This window comes from Acanthochromis polyacanthus, chromosome 2 (assembly GCF_021347895.1).
Source record: "Acanthochromis polyacanthus isolate Apoly-LR-REF ecotype Palm Island chromosome 2, KAUST_Apoly_ChrSc, whole genome shotgun sequence".
Lineage (NCBI taxonomy): Eukaryota > Metazoa > Chordata > Actinopteri > Pomacentridae > Acanthochromis > Acanthochromis polyacanthus.
Genome location: NC_067114.1, coordinates 9,954,716 through 9,977,552, shown reverse-complemented (window position 1 = coordinate 9,977,552; position 22,837 = coordinate 9,954,716). Strand labels below are relative to the sequence as shown.

At 40.8% G+C, this 22,837-nt stretch overlaps 1 protein-coding gene across 1 annotated transcript; it reads left to right on the top strand.

Moving 5' to 3' along the window:
• Positions 1–385: 385 nt before the first annotated feature.
• alx4a (ALX homeobox 4a) lies at positions 386–22,681 on the top strand. The gene is made up of 4 exons (XM_022194736.2): positions 386–1,005; positions 12,928–13,247; positions 17,105–17,233; positions 18,803–22,681. Exons 1-4 carry the CDS (start codon positions 654–656, stop codon positions 19,121–19,123), a joined length of 1,122 nt encoding a protein of 373 aa, XP_022050428.2. The 5' UTR covers positions 386–653; the 3' UTR covers positions 19,124–22,681.
• The last annotated feature ends 156 nt before the right edge of the window (positions 22,682–22,837 follow it).

Sequence of the window (22,837 nt, the reverse complement as noted above, 5' to 3'; positions counted from 1 at the left end):
CGTTTCGAATCATATTTAGGCTTCAAATATCTTTTTAAAACCAGCACCTAGTTTTGTTCAGAAGCTGGATTGTGAACACAATCGGCCGAATATGGATGATTTGTCCTTGATGAACCATTGCGAATGAAGCGTAAAATGCGCCCTCTCCGCCCCAGTGCCATCACTCATTCATATCCAAATTACATTAATGTCATGTGTTAAGCCCCCCGCCCCTATTTTACAAACTTTTTTTCTTCCTTCTTTTTTGTTCTTATTGCAAATAAGCGCCCTAACTCGTTCATGTCATCAGCATAATCACTTGGGAGAGGTCTGGAAGCTGCAGATCTGGGTCCCCTCCTCTGAGGAAAGACGGAGTTTGTGTAACTCTCCTCAAACCTGAGGGGGAGCTTGGAGTGTTTGGTCAACGACAGTGGTTCCTGGAAAAGATCTGAATCGTTTCATAACCAAACCCAGCTGCGGTCTGGTGTGGGCTGCAGTCTCTTTGCGTGCATGCATGTGTGTGTGCGTTAAAGTGTGTGCGAGTGTTTTCATCTGAGCGAGGTAGAAGGAGAGGAAGGGGTTTCTGCGCTTCCCTTCCCAACAGAGAGAGAGAGGGAGGGAGAGAGAGAGAGAAAAGTTTGGTCTTGTTCTCCCCTTGCCTCTTTTTTTTAGGCATGAACGCCGAGACTTGCGTTTCATACAGCGATATGACATCCATGGATTCATATTATAGCCCCTCTGCTGCGCAAGGTAGGGATCACCAGACGGACCACTTTAGGACATTCCCAGCTACTGACACCAAATACAGCCCCACTGCCTTCCTGCCCAACAAAGGTCAGGCTTACGGAGAAAAGTCCCGGAGCCCCTTCCAGCAGGAGTGCCAGTCATTGGATGCCGCTGCAGCTGGGCAAAACACTTTCAGCAAATACCACCTCTTCATGCAGAGGTCTTCTTGCAAAACACCCCCCGAGGAGGACAAACTGCACCAGGAGAGGGGACACAACGGAGCGCTCATCCCCTGCTATGGTGAGTGACAAAGAGGTCCTGAATTCCATTTAATGAATGGTTTTATTTTGAAGGAGAGGGATAAGCTGGGCTGTGCAGTGAAAGTCACTCCAGTCATTTAGCATCAGGACACGTTTTTTGATTCGTGGGCGTAAGCTGTGTGTCTGATTTGAAGTTCTGAACCTGTCCGGAGGAGTTTTGTTCGCAAATAGCACAGATGCGGAAACTGGCATCTCTGCTGCCCCGTTTGCGGGTTCATTCTCTCTTGTCCTGTCTTTCCTGATGAAACCATTTCTTCCGAGACCAATTTTACAAATTCATTCGTTTTGCTTTGTCTTCTTCATCTCCCTGTCATCCTTAACATGTCCAACTTCCTTCGTGCGTAAAAAGCATCAACCTTTTAGCAGGCTACAGCAGACATCCCAACCCGCAAAGTCGTGGCCCAGCAGTTCTGTGCGTAACACAGTTACGAAGAACCATAATCTACCCGACTATCAAATTGTCTCTTTGGCCATCAAAATTAAATTACGGCACATTTAATGCGATAATCTGCATTACAATCCTCAATGTTGGAGCTGAGTCGGACAATTGAATTAACAGGTTTTCAGATGGCACAAATAGTGAGCTCCAAACTGTTAATATTTTCATTTCATTGCGCTGCCTGATTGGCTCCAATTAGATTTAATTGCGCAGGGGCGCAGCTGTAATTGGTGAATGATGAGGGTGTGAATAAAACTTTGACCCTCGTTAGCAGGCGGCCACTTTGAAACTGCATTATTGCTTGTTTTTTTCCCCCCGCCACCTAATAACAGTTTTCTCTAACTGGAAATACACGATGGCAGCATGAAAAAGGCCAGAATCAAAAGGTGCCATCCAAGAAGAGGCGTAACAAGCTTTTGGGAAACTACACAAAATGAATTCAGCTGATTTGCTCTTAGCTGCATCCCTGCCTGCTCACAGAAACACAAATAACAAAGTGTTATCATGACGGTAATTCATCTGTATTTAGAGCCTCAGAGGTCATAGTTGGTTTACAAATGGAAAAGAATAAAGAGACAGAAATCAGGAGACACAAAAAAAAAACAAAAAAAACCAAGAGATTTCAGAGGGACTAAGGTTTTTTTGTAAATGTGTAGGAACCTCATTGATTTCATAAATTTCTGAGATCAAATATTAAACACTGATCTGTTTTATGAAATTCTGCAAAAGCCTGAATATAATCTTTTACGCTCCAATGAAAATAAAAATTCTGCTTAGCCTGTGTTATGCGTAACACAATCATTACTGCAAGCATGAAACCTTCTGTGTGTGTGTGTCTTTGAATATGTATCCAATTTTATCTGGATACTTGAAAATGAATCCATCTAAAAAAACATTTTTGTAGATATAAAACTAATTATATTTATAAAAAATCTACATTAAAAACAACAACAACTGACGTTTACGCAGGACAAAAAAAACAAGAAGAAAGTTCAGAATTACATCTCACAGCTATATTTAAAAAAACATTAGAGAGTGAACTCCAGATACAAAAATAGTGACTAAAATAGTATTAAAATAATGTAAAAATGGCAAAAACCTTCCGGTGGAAAGCCATAATGCTTCCATCCTGAAGCAACTTCCACCAGCTGATTGGAGATCAGCGGCACATTCGTGTTTTTAGTGGAAGCACTTCGAGGATGTTTTGATAGTTTCTGGATTTCGGCCTCCTGAAAAACCTCTTTACAACTCCATAATGTCAAGAGCGGAGATCCATCTTTTCAAAAGCTCAAACGGGGCTTTTACAGCGCCTGTTAAGTTTTTATTACCTATTAACCTCGACATAGATCCGGTAAATCGAGACGAAATAAAGTTATATTATGTTGTAAATAGGGCGCAGTTATTAGGACTGTGAGTAAACTGTACCTTTTAGTCCGGCGTGTGGAGAAAGATAGAATGGATGAAATAAAATAATTGTTTTCTATAAATTAAGCAAACAAACAAAAACTTCAATTCCTTTAATCTTGTCGTTTTTTAAGCTTCAGCCAGACGTTATATTTGTATGAGATCCATTGCGCACAAAGTGGTCGATTATTTAAATAACATATATTTCATTTCAGTTCTGCACTTCTCTACGTTTTTTTCTTTGTTTTCTTCTTTTTACCATCACTCCTTCCAGGTGAAAATGTGTGCGCACAGGTCGTCAAACATTCTTGTTTTACAACGAAGCGACTTAAATCCATAAAGACCGGATTCACAGTGAAGGAGGCAGAGAAAAAGCATCTCCACGCTGCAGACAAGAAGAGCTCTGACATTAATACGACTCAGATGTCAAACCTCTCTGTTTGCTTTTATTCCTCTGCTCACAGAGACTTGACGCTCAGAGATAAAACCTCTTTTTAACTCTTCAGATTGGGAACAAAGGAGAGATCCTGCTTTTACATTTGAGGGATTTATGCGTAATTGCTTTGGCGACGTACATTTACGCACGCACAAATAACGTTACATTGGCACGCCTGGCTGAAGAAGAACGTCTTTAAAATTTAGATCTAAAAATTTTTGACACCGGAGGGTGTTTTTCTTGTGATTATTGACTAACTGGGGGATTTCACTGACTTCTACACCGCTGACTGACTGGACATAAAATGAAGGCAGCAGTAAAATATGCTGAAGTTGCTCGCTGAAGAGAAAAAAAAAGATAAATGATTCCTGATGTTTTTATTGGAAAATGCTGGAGTATTTTACTTCCAGGCTCATTTCTTTTATCAAACCTGTATTTTACACGCTGGCTGGGTAGTTTCAAATTGTCAGAGATTTCGCTGTGTTGTTATAATTTGTGGCTTGATCCGTTCAGTCAAAGGTGATGTGATGAGAGGTCTGAGAGCTGTCTGAAGTGCAGGCTCCCGGCTACAACTGAGAACATTTTTGGCTGATAGAAAACAGCACGACTGTCTAATAAACATTTACATACATTAGAGTCACTACAAACAGTTGTGTTTTTCATACTCAACACACTGCCAGTCATGTTGCTACATAGAATCAACAAGGCAGCCCTTGGAGCTCAGACAGCTTTCAGCTCAGGCAGAGTACTGACAGCATCACACTGACTAAAACTGGAAGAAAATGGATGAGAAAAGGCGCACAGAGCAGTGGTGGGGCAAGAGATAAGACCTTTTCTTTTAGTAAAAGTAGATGTAATAGACTTCAATATGAGCAAAGTCCAAATTCACATTATTCTCCAGTAAAATTACTGATATATTGTTTGAAAAAGCTACTTTAGTGCATAAAGTACGTCCATTATGTGCAAATTTTAAACTTTTTTTTAAAGTAAAAGTAGATGTAAACAACTTAAATATGGGTAAAAGCCCCACATTCAGTTTTTTCAAGTAAAATTACCACTTGAAAACCTATTTTAGTAATAGAAGTATGCTGGTCATGGAGAAAGTTTTAGCTATTTTATATAAAAGTGAGTAGTTTAATACGTAGCATTGCAACATAGTGTCTAGCATAATCATACATTTTAATGCAAAATATACATTTTTAACATCAGAGGTAAAATGGCAATGATTCCTTGAAATGCAAAAGAAAAAAGGAGAGAAACGTTGCACAAACAGCATTGTTAATTTACTTTACACCACAGAAAATGTATGTTTTTAAGTGTAAACTAATCTCACTCTGGACACAAAACAATAATAAAAGATACAAATCAATATGGAAAATAGGAAAATGACTTCATGATTGATAAAACTGGGCCCTGGGGAGGATTCGGTCACTTCATAGTCTTAAAGTGTGCTACCTCCGTGTCTTTGTGATCCTCCAGAGACAACACTCTCCCTCTTTTGATGTGTCTTCTCTCAGTGTCTGCTGACCTTTAGCTCGACTTTCCTATCCCTCATCTGTTTGGAGAAGAGGCTGAGTTCCCCCTTTGCCTGCACACGAGCAGAGAAAATCCATTTGAAACCCCCATTTGAACCTCTGTGGTGTCCAAGCGGAGCACTCTGCAACATTTTGGATTAGACTCGAGTTTTACACAGTAAATGTTTAACTGCACTGGTTAGTCAGAGGGTGTCACTTTGTTGTTGCGTGGGCCTCATTAGAACATGATTGTGCCTTTTATCACTTTTTCGAAATGTGCAGGGCTTTGACATCTTTGCACCAACCAGACTCTGCTGGGGCTATTTGAAGACATAAAAAAAAGTTGATTTCAGCTTTAACTGTAGGTATTTAGGGAGCGTTTTTCATCCACCATGGCTGACCTGAAAGTGTAAATATGTGACACCCCACAGAAGTGGTTAAAGAAATTATCTCCATTAGTCCCAACATTCAGGTGCAATTTCAGTGCCTTGTGAGATCTTTGACTTTTCTTTTTTTTGGGGTTCCTTCTCCATTTTTAACCCAGCACAGCCATTTCAGCCTCCTGTAATGGCCGTCTGTGCTGATTGGTTCGAGCAGGCCGTAATGGGAACCAGCCACGCCGGCCAGACAACTGAGGCACACTTCAGCAAGTCAATGACATGAGTGGAGGTGACAAGGACTCAGGATCATTTTACCATTTAGCTTAAAGTTTGGCAGGGTAATTTACATTAGGCTCAGTTTGCATGGCCGAGTGAGAGCAGCAGGGCAAAAATGGCTTCATGAAGTCCAGGACTTCCTTTGGTCTCTTTGTCGCAGCTTCGTGTAAACTGAACACTTAGAAGCAGGACTGCGCATCGGCTCGTTTTTATATTACCTGTTGAATGTGTTGTAGTGAGGTGTTTTTTTGTCTTGACTATTGATTTAATTTTCTAGAGGTTTTGTAGTGTATAACGTCCTCGTGTACGGTCACACGGCTTCACTAAATGTTGTAGCAAAAATGATTGCAGTTTTTTTTAGGAGAGAAATGTTTCCATACTGAAGGCCAAATGGTTTTTGAAACTCTAAAGGCTTTTGAAAAGTTGAACAGTAACTTCTCGGACTGCTTAAAGCAAGATCTGAATGTATATTTCACCTACAAACATGCAGAAGTAAGTACAAATTTAAACTTTCTCCTCAATTTACAGATGGCATTTTACTTTCTAGCCTTTGGGATTTCTTTCATTGTTTATTATGTATTGTGCTTTACAGTAGTCCTACAAAAATTCTTCATATTTTGCTGTTCTGTCACGGTTTCCTTTAACTTTACAAACTTATTGCATTTCGTGATATGATACAGTTTAGTTGGTGAATAAACATTTGTATTTATACTGTTGGATGATTAGCATTTCTAATTCATACCTGTGAACCTGACAGATTTCTATTCCAAAACCTCCAGAATTGCTGCAGGGCACATTGTTCAGACGGATGTATTTTGGAAGCTGGCTGGTGGAAAGTAGCTGCACTTTACGCTCCCAAACTGCTGTTTGAATATTCTGATTTTCAATTGCTGAACACTCGGTAGGAATAAGTGATTGTGCATGTTCCTAAGTGAGTTTCCCAACAACATATCTTTCATTTTCAGTGCGTGCATGCAAAAGTGCACTCGAGCAAGTTTTCCCCGCTCAGATGGAATGTTCTGTTTCGATCAGACAACAACAACATAAGATGGAGGAAACTCTGTTTTGCTCCAAAGTCTGGGGGAAACATTTGGAAGCGAGCTGGCGGGAGGGAGAGAGACACAGAGGGGGAGAGTGAGAGAAAGACAAAGAGTGTGTGAGAGGTGATTTATCAGTCTTTGGTTTTATGGGCTTCATTCTGAGTTTTTTTTCAGGGTCTGAATTTTGCATAGACTGCTAAGCTGGATCATAGCTCTGATCATTCACCAGAGTTGGATTTTACAGTGGACGCTACCTGTCGCATGGTCACAGAAACTTTAAGACGAAAAAACACAACAAACTCAGAATGTGCTGATGTATTCTTCAGCTCTCTCTGTAAGACACGTCAATTGACACAGCAGTGGTGTAAAAATATCAATGTGTGTGTGTATTGTTCCACAACGTTTTGGTGGCTGCACCTGACATTACACCAAGCCAGTAGAGCCAAGCTATTCATACTCATGTTATTTGTATTTCCAAAGGAGACAAGGTCAAATTTCAAGAACAGTGATTCAGAGAAACTTTGATTGCATCTTCAGCGGTGATGAAGAAACACAATATATCCTGAGTGTGTGAAAGCAACGTGACAATGCGAAAGAGGTCATTTGTGGTGACAAAACTGCAGAGAATCATCACCTAAATCAACTCGTTCTTTGATTGTCTGGTCCGCAACTTTTATGTGTTGGGTCACTGAGTTCACAGAGTTAACCGAAGCAGTCAGCTTTTTTTTGGTAAGAAGCTACACACCCATGATGCGCCGAAGGAAACAACACAAAGCAACAGACAGTCGAAGTTAGAAAGCAGCCGAGGAACACGGTGAAGCTTTTAGCAGCTAAGGAGGCAGCGATTTTACTCATCACTTTGCAAGAAATTCAAATGAATGAAATTGTGCAGCCTAACTGCTGGGTCTGTAAAGATGCAATCGTTTGCAAATAGGTTTGTCAAATCTACTTAAAAAGTGATGATATATGTTTATATATGTTTTTAAAAGTTTAAGAAAAAGCAGCAAAGCTATGGGACAAAATAAAACAATAAAAATAAAGAAATCCATTCAAAATAAGGGCGGAAGTATTACAAGCAAAAAAGTATCAAATTTAAAACACTGCCGTTCAAAAGCTTGGGGTCACTTAGAAATGTCCTTATTTTTTAAAGAAAAGCTTTTTTTCAATGATGATACATTAAATTAATCAGAAATACAGTAAATACATTGTTTATGAGGTAAATGGCTATTTTAGCTGGAAACGGCTGATTTTTAATGGAATATCTACATAGCAACCATCACTGCTGTGTTCTAATGCTACATTGTGTTAGCTTATCATGTTGAAAGGCTAACTGATGACTAGAAAACCCTTATGCAATTATGTTAGCACATCAATAAAAGTGGGAGTTTTTACAGAAAACATGAAATTGCCTGGGTTATCCCAAACTTTTCAACGGTAGTTTATTTATGAGCAAAGTTTACCACGTCTGTGTTAAACGATACATGTTAATTTTTTTTGCTGCAATAATGACAATAATATTCTATCAAAGACCCACTATGATGAACAAAAATCTCACAGTGCACAGATTCTAAACAAAGTTGAGATGACTTTACTTTTAACTCCAGAAAACAAAGCAGAGCTCTTTGAAATCTTTATGCAGCCAAGACTTTAATTCATGAGCTGACTGTTGTCTTCAAAGCTGAATATCTGCTCCCACCACACAGAGCTCCAGCCTGTTTGTTTTCTGCAGCTATTGTGACATCTTTTGCAGCTGCAGCTACAGTTTAACCCCGTTAACTACACTACAGCCTGCTTTTAATTGCTTTACAGAGCTGCTAAATCTCTAACCATCTACCACTCTTAGCTAACTAATTATATGTTTGGTTTGTAAATTAGAATTTTAAGCCCCTCTTGAACATTGTGGAGTTGCAGCACAGAACAAGAAGTGGTGTGTTTAAGCACAACGTATTTTCTTACATTCCGCCACTGATTTTTAGCTGTTTCGTGATTTGTGATCTGCTTTTTTATAGAGTCACAGTCGAGGTAAAACCAAAGAGCATCTTAAAATAACTCAGCATATCACATATATCATTCCTGCCTCGGTTTGATTGTCCATCCTACGGAGTATCATGCATCAGCTTCTCAGCCGGCTCTGTCATTGAAGCAAGACTAATCCACTTTTCAAAGCTCTACGTTACATCCAGCTGTAAGTCTTTAAAACAAACAGGAGAAAAAACACTTGAAATATACTTCTTTCAAGCTCTCTTCCCTGTTTTCGTCTTTTTCCTTCTTTTTCTCTACTGTTTCTGTCCATTTCAGATTTTTTTCCCTTGCTGTTTGAGCAGCATGTTGTTAATCTCTCTCAGTCACTGTGTGGTGTGTAATTTATAGTGTTTCCCCTTAACACCGTGAGCTGACCCTAGTCGTCCCAGTCAATAAAGAGGCAGGGAAGGTGCCCTGTCGCTTTACAGCCAGTGAAATTACACTTTGAAGTTGCCCCCTCTTTCTCAGCTGTGAATTAATAGCTGTCCGAGCTGAACGCCTGGCCCGTCGTATTTACGCCAATATGACTTCCCAGTAATAATTGTGTGAGATGCAGCGAAATATTTGACACAAACATATCAAAATTAAATGTGAAATTGTTGTGTCGTGTAAATTTTGACTTATATATAAACTTGCGTTGTTGTGGAGTCTGTGGAAATATTTACATGGAAATCAATGCTCGGCTTGTTCCAAAGTATTTTCTGTGTGTTTAATTTCTGCAGAACTTTCTCTGTGTTCTCCACACAGAGCTGCACACTCGTCTGTCTTCACTGTGCACAGTAATTGGAACAGATGCCGACTGCTGGATCCACTGCAGTGAAAATAGAACATTCTGTGGTTGCAACTAAAAACATTTTGCATGGCATTTTCAACTTAAAAAAGAAAGAATTTGGGTTTGAGAGTTTGCCGGGATGTACTTGTGTTCAAGACACATGCAGAAGTACAGGTGTAAGTTGAAACTGTAAAGACATTTTTCGCATGTGTGTGTGTGTAAGTGCTGGGAGGACGAGCCAGTTGCACTCGTGAGCAGTGTGATAGAGGTTTTGATGTAGCACGTTTTCCACAGTCACTCCCTCTGCTTCCATCCAAGAAGATTGTATCCTGACAAGATTTGTTTGCAGTGAGATTTTCTTAGGTTCCTCATACATATGGCTTTCCCTGCAGGAGGGCCCACTGCTGTTCACCTTGGGCAGAGCTGGAAAGCAGCACATTGCATGGATAACAAGCACGAGACTGTCACAATATCCCGCTCCTGCCAAAAAAACATCAGTGATGCCATATAAACAACTGCCTTTGATCAGGGAAAGGCCTCATGATTCAAACAGCCTGACAGCTCTTGCTTTGTGGGGACTGTGGGTGCCAGCCAGGGAAGTATGATTAAATAACTCTATAGTATTTATGTTGGGATAAAACACATTCACTCCCTTCGTGCTCAACAGGACGTGTTTGTCATGAACAGTGAGGAAACGTTGCAGGAATTAGACCCCCAGCAAGCAACCCGCCACCAAAACTCAGCTCCTCGGTCGTGTCCAGCTCTGTTGGGCAAACATCAGAGGAACCTGACCCCCACAGTCAGTGCATCTGGTCTGATACATGAGGCGGCAGTAACATACAGCAGAATGCAGACTGTATAGCAAGACAGATTTTACCGTGTTGCTGTAGAAGGTACAGCAAGAGGGTACTGGTTTTATTTTATACATGATAAAATAAAATAAAATAAAACCAGTACCGTGACTGCAGCTGTCCTGAGGATGGCTTTAGTTAGAGCACATAAAAACATAATGTGTGTGCCATTACTAGACCTGAGCATCAAACCTCAGTTCTGTTTTAGTACACAAACTAAAATGGGTTTGTGGTATTAAAGTATTAAAGTATTGACACTGAAATTTCACACCAGTTCTGCATTTATTGCACAGCTTTGCTCTGCTTTGAAAAAAAATATGCTTTTCCAACCACTTGTCGTCCTCCAAGTACCATAAACATGTAAAAATATGAGTTTGTATCATCAGTTCTGACAGTTCAATATTATATTGGTGTTGCTATCAATAACCAAACAATTCAAGCAATTACATCTTGCAATACTGAGCTCTCAATAAATCCTTAAAACATGCATGTCTCTTTAATGATGTAGTTAGAGTTCAGTACTAACTAGTCTGACATCAGCATGTCTGGAAATAATCATTTTTCATCTGCCAAAGGGAGATTTTTAAATATGTTTTAGAATTATCAAAACACATTTTCAATAATGAATTTATAACAGACGCAAGCCATGTTTCTAAATACAGAGTCAGTATGCAATAAATATGTGGTTGGTGCTTATAATATACCTGAATATAAAAACAATCAGCAGCTTCTGAGGCTCTGCGTGCAAAAAACAGAGGTCAAAGGAGACATAATGACAATAAAATGAGATAAAGCCTGCCTAAAAAGTCGCCACAAACATTCTATAAGTAAGAGGAAATTATGAATGGAAATTATGTTTCATAAAATACAACACTACCCAAGTGTAACAGACACACCATAGATCAGGCAATACCCTAATCATTTCTCTGCATGCAACTCTCCTACATAATTTATCACTTGTCGTACGAAATCTTGCTGTGATGAAAATGCTGCAGTTGAAAGACCCACTATGGTTCATGTGTCAGTGTCTGATAAGTTCACATCACCTTGTCGCATATTTCCCAACATGGCTGTGAGCTGAGGGTCACCGAGTGTGTGTGTTTTAGTGTGTGTGTGCCATCTTCTGTGCTGACTGAGGAGCTCACATGAACACAAACACCTCCCAGTTCTAACCTGACAAATTGTTGGACGAGCAGAGGAGCAGAGATGTCCTCGTCCCTGAAAATAACTTCACCTCAGATGATATCAAGAAGCAGGAAGGTGCAGCGGCGCTCTGAGTCCAATCCCAGAGAGAGACAGCTTTCATTAAGCAGCGTGAAACCATTGTCTACACACACACCCAACGCAAAAGTTGCAAATCGGTTAGTTTGGTGAGGGGCAGCAGCAGCAGCAGCAGCAGGGCGAGAAAAGCTCCCAGCTCAGACAAGAACACTGGCATAAACATGGCTGTGGAAATTTATGATCAGAGAGCTGCCTGAGGTTTAACAGTTAAACTACAGCCTTGAAGGAAGCAAATGTGTGTGTGATTGAGAAAGAATGAGAATGCGAAGATCTTTGCCTGCTTTTGCATGGCCAAACTGCTCCACAGCGATTTATTTTTTGACAGTCTTACTGCCAGGTGACTTTGCAGCCACATGATCGACTACAATCACATGCAGAACTGAAGAAGAGCATCTGAGTGGAAGGGAGAGAGAGACAGCGTGTTTTTGTGTTTGCATGTTGGAGTGGATTGTACTGATGGCTGAGGAGGGCACGCCGTACAAAACACGGCAACTTTCTGTCAGTGTGAAATTATGGCCGGGGTGGCTGTTCTCACAGAATGATCTACGAACTACAACTGGATCCTGTAAGCAGCCAGTGATCCAGACCATCAATTACACAGCCAGATAGACAAACACATCGACGCACATGCTCAGCAAGACGCACCAACAGATTTCACAATTGTCACAGAATTTCCTCACAAAGAGCGAGAAATTGCTTTGTTCCACCCAATCAAACCCAGTGAATTATTATGTTGATCCAACAAATAAATCATCAGCTCTGCCAGAGGCAAGTGACTGGATATTATATAAGTTTCGTTAGAACAGAGGCTCAGTCAGTATTTTTATTTGCTTGGCTTTGGATGGTGCTGACAAAACGAACAATGCTTGTCCCCAGTGACAAATATTGTAAGAGAATATATTTAATGTTCTTCAGATCAGACAGCACTTTTATCAATCATTCTGAGTGGGATTTATAATCAAGATAATTCTAGAAAGCTTAGAAAGTCCACAGCAGCACGGCAACATTTATATTTCAGTAGCTATAGATATGTGAGATGTATAGTTCTAAAACAATGTTTAACCAAAAGCCTTTTCAAACAGAGTGTTGTAAAAATGAAATGCCAAAACCCAGTTTTACTACTACGGGTAGGGCGCCAAAAAGAGGAATCTTTGAAGTCTGAATATTAACGGCTTTCCCCTTATTGTCTTATTCACATGGAGAATCCACACATGACTTAGATCAGTTAGCTGTGCATTGCAACCTTAAATCTTGAAGAATGGCAGCAGGACAAAATGCATTAAACACACATTTGTCTTATTTTACTTTTATATCCTGTCCACTGGAAATGACAGATGTGTCTATAACAGTCTAACAATCTTTTTTTTGCTCAACATCATGTAATGAAATTTGTCACTTATTTGCCTTTGTTTGGATTAAATCCTTTCAATCCTGGTAAAATTATTTAAACCTCTTTTAACTCTTATTTCACCTTCTCATCTCTGCAGGTAAAGATAGTTCAGGTCTGACAGACTCTGATTTGGCCCCCGACTCCGACCCACCTGGAATGGACGGCAGATATCTGGCTGTGAAGGATCAAGGTGTCAAGGCGGCCTCCGATAGACCGCCAGGCACTGATTTAGTGAGCCCAATGGACAAGGCTGATGGCGGCGAAAGCAACAAAGGCAAGAAGAGACGCAACCGCACGACTTTCACGAGCTACCAACTGGAGGAGCTGGAGAAGGTTTTCCAGAAAACACACTATCCTGATGTTTACGCTCGAGAGCAGCTCGCACTGAGGACCGACCTGACTGAAGCCCGAGTGCAGGTAATGCTGGACACAAACTTTAACAGTGGATAGATCCAAACCTGCATTTTCTAGTAACACAATGCTTCCAATCACAGCAGTGGTCTAATCAAGGCAGCAGCCGCATGCAACCACATGCCGGTGCTATCAATAAGTTGAAAAAGAGCTCTCCATCACAGCAGAGCAGTGTTTAAACAACACAACCTCATGGATCCTTCAGCATCTGCAGCTCTGCAGAGATAACGTCACTCACAGAACAACATGAGAGATTTATCTGGTAATGTGGGAGTCGGGGGGAGAGAGTGGGGGAGTGGGAGCTAACAGAGGCCAAGGGGGCCCAGGGGGCTGAGGTTTGAGCTGCCTGGGCCTCATATGTGCAGTTTCAGGAGAGCAGACTTTCATCAACATATGAGGAGACTCGTTCCACTCGCTGTGCTTCCATTTGATCCTCTCAGTGGCTTTTTTTCTTCGGGCCCAAACGGTTCAGTTTCTCAAATTCGTGAGCTCATTTCTGCTGGTATCCGTCCAGCCTGAGGTCCACAGCGTCCCTCTGACCCCGTGGCCTGATTAGCATACAAACAGGTCACGACTGCTGTGATGAATTCCAGCGTTAGCGAACAGAGAGAGCGTCTCCACCATCTCTGCACCATGCCTGTGTGTGGTGCATGTGTATGACTACCAAAGCCCCTGGATTTTCTGTGTTGTTCTTTCATTAACATCCTGTTCAGACAAGAATGTGTCCCTGCTGTGGTCTCCAGGGTAGGTGTGAAACCCTTCCCGTTGGCTTTGGGAAAGTTGGCGGTGGATATTTCAAGTCATATCTATTTTGAGTCACATGATATCCTTCCAGATTTTTGCTAAAGCAATGCATAGGTTCAACAACTGCGGCTACATTTTTGACGTGTGGCGTACTTGGTGATGAGATAAGAGCCTGATTAAAGCCCATCTTCGACGTGATGGAGCTGGTTCACTGACCGGGAAAAGCTCCACAGTGAAACTCAGGAAGTGTGTGCAGCCACGGGGCTATAACTCAACCCCCGAGTCTCTGAAGGTATGCTGCCCTGCTCTGCTCTGCTGCTCGTGCTATCAGAGACCTGCCTGCTTCAGATGGATGCAGCTTTACAGCCCTCGGCCCTCCCTGCGGCCCTCTTAAACACTCAAGTTGAAAAGATAAAAGACACGAGATGCCTTGTCAGTCAGAGAACAGGCTCTGTACTCTATTCAGGTCATTCACACGCACACAAACTCACAGCTCATCAATTCAGCATCTGGAGTAAAGAAAAATAAAAAGGTGCACTGCTGATAAAAAGTTTTAAACTCGCAAGAATTTTTTTGTTTTATCATAAAAACTAAAAACTGCCTGAGAGTGATGTTAAGCCTCACACACGCCTGATGCTTCTCACACACAAAAGCAGGGGACTTTGAGTTAAACAACATTAGGGCCTGGAGTTGTTTGCTTTTTCAGTCTCAGGGTTTCAAAGGAAGAGAGTAGGTTCAGATCTGAGTCGTATATACACTACATGGGAAGGTCAGAGGCCAAAAGGTCAAAGGTTTCAATAGCATCTCATCTCTCAGATTTGCTGTTCTGTTAGTCCAGAGAGCTGGAGAGACGGCATCTGATGTGGAGTTCACCGAATGCCGGCGTCCAAACTAGTTTAATCATCCAAACAGTTAAAGGAGAATGAGAACCTGATCTGACCAACTGAGACAAACAGAGGTTCAGTTCTATCTTGCAAGAATGCCGAATGAGTGAGGTAATTGCTCAGATTGAAAAGCCACAAGACCATTTTAAAAAGCAAGTGAACTTATGCTTTAATACACTAATATTGTAAGTCAGACACACAAAACCATTTATCAGAACTACAGGTGAATTTTACAGTTGACCAACAGCATAAAAATGTGTGACTATTGTGATAATCAGTTGATCGTTTAAGTAGTTTTACACACAAAAATATAAAATGGTAGCTGGTTTTTGCGTTGTAATTACAAGAATTTGCTGTTTCTAGTTGTGATATTTGATGCAAAACTTTTTCTTTCAAGATAATATGAAGCATTATGAAGATATGAAAGAAAGCTGTGGTGAGCTTGAACGTCTGAGCTCAACCAATAGAAAACAGTGTTGTTATATATATCTTTACATGTATAATATTGAAACTGTTGAATAATGAACATGACAGGCAAGTTTATAATACTGTATAAGAAAGCACCATGCAGAAATACACACATGAAAAAGGATAGTAGCAACATTTGGGTGCAGCATTTACCAAAAACATAAAGCAAACTCTGATCCGAAATACTACAATGTATTTGTTTCGTGTCCGTCCACTAGTGTCCTCAACTTACCTTTAATTGCCTCGGGAAATAAGAAATTATGTGGTGGACGACTTTGGAAGGAAAGAGAACAAACTTACATTTAATGAACAACAACTCTGGTCAGAGGTGTTTGACCAATATTATTAGTGCTTTGGGGGTGTTGGAAAACCGAAGCCAGGCTCAGCCTTGGATTTGGTTTTCCTTTGGTTTGGAAGCTGACATGAGTGACAGCAGAGGCGGGTTATCAATCCTCTGAGCCGGTCTCTCACTTCAAAGTGTTTTCAGCCCCATACAGCTCTCCTGCTGAGGCCAGTTCGGCATTTCTCTGCTCTTTCTCTCTGGGGCTGTAACATAAATAAAGCCTCATTGAAAGTCCACCAGCTACTTAAGCTGTCAAGGTCTTTACCAATTACTGTCACAACGCAGTGTGTGCAACACAAAAATATGTTCTCCCTGCATAATAGCCAACAGACTTGGCACAAGGCAAAGACTTAAGCAGATGAGAGCTGCTGGCGACACTGTATATAGTGATGATATAGATGGTTTTCCACTACAACACCTCACAAACATCTTTCAAGGTAAAATGATCACAATCATTACAATCATAAAGCAACCTTTGTTAGAGAACAAGTGATCTGGTATCTGGGTGGGGATCAGACTGTAGAGGAAGATGTATGAAAACATCAAGGAAGCAAGGATTACGTCCTCTGGTCTGTAGGCTTCCTTAATTTAGGAGGCAGGATCTCAAAGCCAGGAGTTTTAGGCTTCAGGAAATTAAAAAGGAAAATGCAAACAAACCCCGGTTATAATCCCATCTCACTTTTCAATTTCCTATATTGCCTCCTTAGATTTATAGTGAAACATCTCAGCAAAGAGCAGATACAGGAAATATGAGATATCATATCAGAAACAAGGCACACAGAAATGTTTCTGTTACGAAGTTTTTTGTTTTACCACAACCAGTCCAGTCTTGAAGTGCGAATCCAGATTATAGAGCAAATCTGCATTTTAATGTGAGGTTTGGTCAGGTAACGTAAAGTCTAACAGAGATGAATATATTTTGCTTTGAATAAACAGTGGCGTCAGATTTAAATGTCAAAGATGATTAGAGAAATAAAAAAACAGCTTGTTCTTGTCAGTCAACACATAAGAAAAAGTGATATGGACACATTCTATTAACTTGAATTGAAGTGATGGCTGTAGATATTTCCTCTCATCTTTGTCTTTGCAATTTCCACTTTTTACTCTTTAGTTAAAACAGAAAAAGATACTTTTATATAACTTTAGTTCCCTATGAATTCCTGTAGAAGTTTACACTCAGCAGTACTGCATAGGATCCTTTTTCCATTTGAAAGGGAAACTTAGATTTGTATCTATAGAAAAGTATTTCCTTTAGCTGTGAGGGGAAAGATCCTGTTCAGGACTTAGGCCTCCCATAATTCCCCCTTCTGAGTTTTCAAGCTCATGTTGACTGCAGACGTTGTGCCAGATGAAAGTTGTTCTCCTGGATATAATGTGAAATATTGCTGCAACTTTCATGACATTCAGACCATTTCAATCTGCAGGTGTGGTTCCAGAACCGAAGAGCCAAATGGAGAAAAAGGGAGCGCTTTGGTCAGATGCAGCAGGTCCGAACTCATTTCTCCACAGCTTATGACCTGCCTCTTCTAACGCGTCCCGAGAACTACGCACAGGTACATAATGAGTACTTTAACACATGCTTCTCAGTCTGCTGTCTCCAAAACCCAAATGTGATTTTAAAAAAATATTTCTGTTGCTTTTCCTTCGGTCATTTCTCCTGCAGACTGGGAACGATTCAGTCTGCAATAAAATGTACGTCTAATTGCTTTCCGTTTTGACAAAAAAAGTTGATGCAGGTGGCAGCAATAAAAGAAAAAAAAAAACCTCCAATGGATGCTTTAAAGGAACGGTTCAACATTTTAGGGGCTATGCTTGTTTGCTTTCTGGTAGGAGTTACCTTTAAAACCTTGTAAGAATTATTAGCTTCGAATAATAACTGGACATAGGACAAAGAACTACATTGGCTCTTTTTAAAGGTAACAAAATTTGACGAACACCATCTCCATATGTCACTTATAAACATATCATATGGTCTGTAATCCATAAAAAGACACTGAGGTTGAGTCTCTACTTCTAACCTGGCAGCCGTTATTTTAGCAAGAAAGCAAAGTAAAGGGGTAAAGGGTGAGTAAAGGGTTCAGGTTTAGATTAGGTTGGCGTCTTCCTCACCTACAGAAATCAAGGTAGACAAGAAATCTGTATACACAAGTTAGAGTCCGTGGACTAAAAATTCAGTGGAATCTTTTCATTTCTGTCTAGATACCTTCAAAAATTAAGCTCAAAACAGTGTCTGTTGAACCCTCTAAACCCTAAGCAGATTTTACGTTACCGTCTCATTTTTATTCAGTCATTTTTATTGCAAAATAACGCCCATTGTTAGAAGTAGACAGAATTAAAAGAATGTCTTTTTTGGAATATAATGAAGTTACAATTTTCAAAATCATAAAAAGCCAAAGTGGAATTTCTTTTACAAAATTGAAAGAAAATTAAACCTCGAATCTTTAAAACATTTTCCAAATGGCAACAGGTTTTTCCCAATACTAGAAAAATGGAATTTTTACATATTTTAGATATTTTACTATTTGCATTTTAAACTTTTTTCCTCCCTGTTCAGGTATATGGGTTCTATAAAGCATCTTAAGACAATTTGAACTGTAACTGGCGCTATATAAATACAATAGAATCGAACTGAATCTGTGTTAACACAGCTTGCAGTTCAGCCTAAAAGGCCTTAAATGTTTTTCATCTTCGTCAGTGTTGTTGGTTTCAGCTGACTCATGAAAGATTTTAGAGTTGTGAAGAGGAGGAGTGCATATTTTGCTTCTTTTTTTTTTTTACATTATCTGATTAGACAAGCAGTTTATTGTAGGATACGCTTTAATATGACACCTAGAATAAAGTGATATTTATTAAATATCATGATTTGAAGTTTAGATTTGGCTGCATTTTCCAACTAAATCTCACATCAGTGATGAATAGTTCAAGGACTGAAGATGAAAATTTAACATTTTTTTCTGTTTTTACACTTTCTGGCGAATTTAAATGCTGCAACTTTGGTGATTTTTAAATGACAACTTGCTTGTCAAACCCCCCTGGTTGGTTTTGGGGTTTGGAGGGTTAATTAAATAACAATTAGCCAATCAGGTTAAATGCCTCCATTCCTGTCACCTTTAATGTTTCAGATCCAGAACCCTTCCTGGATCGGGGGCAGCAGTGCAGCGTCTCCTGTGCCGGGTTGTGTGGTGCCCTGCGACACTGTGACTCCCTGCATGACTCCTCACCCCCACTCTGCCAGCGGGGTGTCTGATTTTCTGGGCGTACCGAGTCCTGGAGGCCACATGGGACAGGCTCACATGGGCAGCCTGTTTGGAGGATCACCCAGCATGGCTGCCGGCATCAACACATACGATCTCAACATGGACCCTGACCGCAAGTCCTCCAGTATCGCTGCTTTGCGCATGAAAGCCAAAGAGCACAGTGCAGCCATATCCTGGGCAACATGATGTGCTGATCCATGCTGGATGGTGGAGGGGTAGGGGGGGACCTTGTTGATCCCTGAAAAGTCTAAAAAAGAAACCCAGTACTGGGTTGAGGAGGCACTAAAATCAGAACTCTAAAGGCAACAGTGACTACCTTCAAAAATGCTGCAATAAAAAGATTATGTAAAAAGAAAAAAAAAAAGATTTGGCAAAATAAGCGATGCCATGTTTTCAGTGCCTCTGATGGGAGAAAGCAACCATGCTGAGCTCTGTGGAAGCCTGGTGTGAGGTGATGCTGTGCTGTGTAACAGGAGGTGCAGTGTAGTACTGACGATGCAAAGAAAAGTTTAATTATTTCAAACAAATCCATGCACTTATTTGCTCAAGTACAGAAATTTCTGTTTGTACAGTGCTTTCAGTGTCTACAGTTCTTTGTTTGGTGCTGTTTTATTCTTACCTTGCTATTTAAATTTAGTGTGTTATTGTTTTTTGTTCCTCTCTAGTCATTTTGTTGGAGGGTTTTGATTTTACCAAAAAGTTCAGCAAGCATCTTAAAAAAAACCCAAAACATTAAATTCAGATTTTGTTGTTTTATGCCACATACATATTACTCAAGGGCTGTTTTACTGAAGTCATGCTGGTGCTAAGATAAAGCCTCAGAAAACCATTCAGCATGTCCGCCACATTAAGGAACTTCTCACTTTCAAGACAAATGTTAAAATAAACAACTCTGGGTGCGTGTTTCAGCAACTTAAACACTTAGAAGTGGTTCTACCCTCCAGCATTTAAGAAGTCAAACAGATGAAAAGTGGTTTGTTTAACTGTGGCCAGTGTGAGAGATCCACCTGCCGCACTGACTCAGCCTGCTGATGCCCAGAGAGAGCAGGAGATGGAGGAGGAAGTGGTGTGTGGGAGTATGAGAGAGGCCCAGCAGGCCTGCTGCTCTCAGGGCTGAAGAGCCTGGGAGCGCCAGCCTCCGAACAGACGCAGCTCTGTTTTCAGGGGGAAAGACTCCAAGTGGACATGGCTGTGCCCCTTTGCATTTCTTGGTCTCACAGGTTTCAGAGAGAGAAGTGCCTACTAGTCAGTCAGACTGCCAGGAATAACAGAGAAACCAGCAGAAGCCTCTTTTGAAACACAGAAGGCCGGTGGAGATTACACGGAGTGTGTTGACACTGAAAGGATGTCAGTGTTCAACAGCCTTTTCTGGACTTTAACATGGCTGAGTTTGGCTGTCAGAACTCAGCAGCAATGAGGTAGCACTGGCACACGTCATTTCTTTCCCTTTTTTTATTCAAAGTTTTCGTTAAAGGACACCATCGGCCAGATTAACCTCTGTTATTATTTTTAAGGCTTTGATGTGTCCCCTTGGATGATTCAGTGCAGAATTTAGCTTCGTCCTCCATCTTCAGATGCTGAAGTCCCGTTTTACCACAACAGAACGTGCCTCTGTTCTAATGTATCTTACATATTTTCACAGTCAAGAGGGTTTCAGAGGTAATGGTGTAAAAGTTGGACCACTAGCAAAGCTTTCCTCTTGACTGGGTCCCTAATGAAGAGCTCCAAACTCCCAAATTCACTGTGCGAAGTTTGAGATTTTGCACCACTAGAGTGCAATAACAACTGGGTTCTGCATTATTACATAACCATGGCACTGTTGTAGAAGGGTCATGCGTCAAAAATCTAACTCAAAAACCTTACATTTTGGAATTTAGAGCATAAAACAGCAGTTCAAGGAAAAAACTGACATAAATGTCAGTATCTGGACAGGTAATAATGCATCTGTCATCTACGGTAAGCTCTCCCAGAGAGGAACGACTACACAGACCCTAAAGTTTTCCAGTAAACCCCACAGATGCTTAAACCAGCAAAGGTTCCTAATTAAATTGGTTAAAACCTGAAGGAAAAATGCATGCAATAATTTTGTACCTGATTTTCAGCCCAGAGACATGGCAACAAAAGCCAGGATCTAATCTCATTTTTTGGCAATATTTTTAAAAAGTATATTTTTGCCAAGATAAAGCATCAAAATGACTCATATTCCATGTCTTTTTTCTTTCTACAGATTTTACTCTCGGTTTTGCTTTACTAGGGTTTTAACAATATGCCTGTGGAAAAAGAAGGGCACGGTAGAGGTTAAAGTGAGCCGGACCCAGGTAAATATCTCATACACCTTGACAGGGATATCATTCAAATATTTACACCAGAAAGTCTTTTTTTCCTGGGTAACAGCATCCTTCAGTGACAGGAATCGCAGATGAGCTTTACCAGTACAGTATCATGAGGTTAGGGACATTTTCTTTTATTTGCTGAGCCTGATTTAGGCTTAAAGCACAACAAAGTGTTTGATGGTCTCAGAACCCGATACTTTGTAGGACACCTTGAGGCAGAGCAACCATCGCTAATTCCCTAAACCGAACCACATTCACTGTCCTCCTGGGTAGGTAAAGAGAAGCAAGGTGCAGGCTATAATCTGTCAGCAGAGCAGATCAGCCCTGAGTCATCCAAATCACATCCAGTTTCACTCTTGGCTCCAAATGCGAGGCATGTGCACACACAGAGGACACATCTCAGAGCTGAGAGGGTATCCTTGCGAATGTGAACATGGGGCCCCCTGTGCTCGGGCTGAGGGGTTGGACGGAGGGCGAGCTGTGAGGGCGTCTGCTGTGTTCCGGTGTTCTGGGAAAAGGACAGTGCACACAGCTGCGCTCAGGGGGTAAATGCAAAACAAACATGCCTCACACATGCTTCCCTCTCAGCTGTCATGGCTCTGCTTTCAAAGATTCAACCCCCCCATCGCACACATTGCGCTGCGCCCCCGTCTTCGCTCACTTCCACTACGTCCACCGGCCCAAAGCTGCAGGCCTTCAACTGGAGGGTCGGAGTTGCAGCCACTCGGCCAACCCAGGAAGGCTTTTTAATTAATACTGAGCTATGTGGAGGCCGTGGGCTGCAGTATTGTGTGTCAGGATGGACGGGAGCGTCTGTCTGACACGCTGCGACGAGCTGCTCAGGTTTACAGACAACAAACCAACTGTTTAATACTCCCAGCACATTTAGAGTCCATTGTTCTTCTACTGAAACACCTCTGATGACATCTTCAACTTCCAGAAACCACAAACGCATTTTTTTTACCGTCTAAAATACTCGTCCTACCATCACATAAGGACCGATTATGCAAGACCGGCTTCACATTTAAAACAAACTGTTTTGAGCGATGATGCCATTGTCCACTTTTTTTCATTTCTAATACTACTGAAGTCAGGCAATCAGTAAAGGAGTAAATATGTGTTAATATGCGTGCTGTTGTGTGCATGTACATTTTTGTGCATGTATAAATGATTGAAGTGTCACAAGACTCTTGAAAATGTTACTAATTTGATGTTCTGTTTTATTTTATGAGGCAATTTATCGAGTTTTTGAGTATCGATTTTCTTAAATTTGGTGATGTATAATTGTTTTTTTTCTCTTGACATGTAATTCAAAGTTTTTTTTCATGTTTGTGTGGCTTTAAGCTGTCTTTTGAACTGAGAGTATGAATTTACTCATGCTTGTGTTACGTTTTGTGTGATTAAACTACAATAAGTTATTGCAATTCGGATTTAATTTCTGTTAAATGTAGTCTATGCTTTATCAGATAGGTGCAATTTTGTGGCAGGTAACTGTGATGGTGGATCACTCCAGCTTGTCAGCAGACCAAATATTACACAAAATTCCACGCATGACAAAAAACAATGA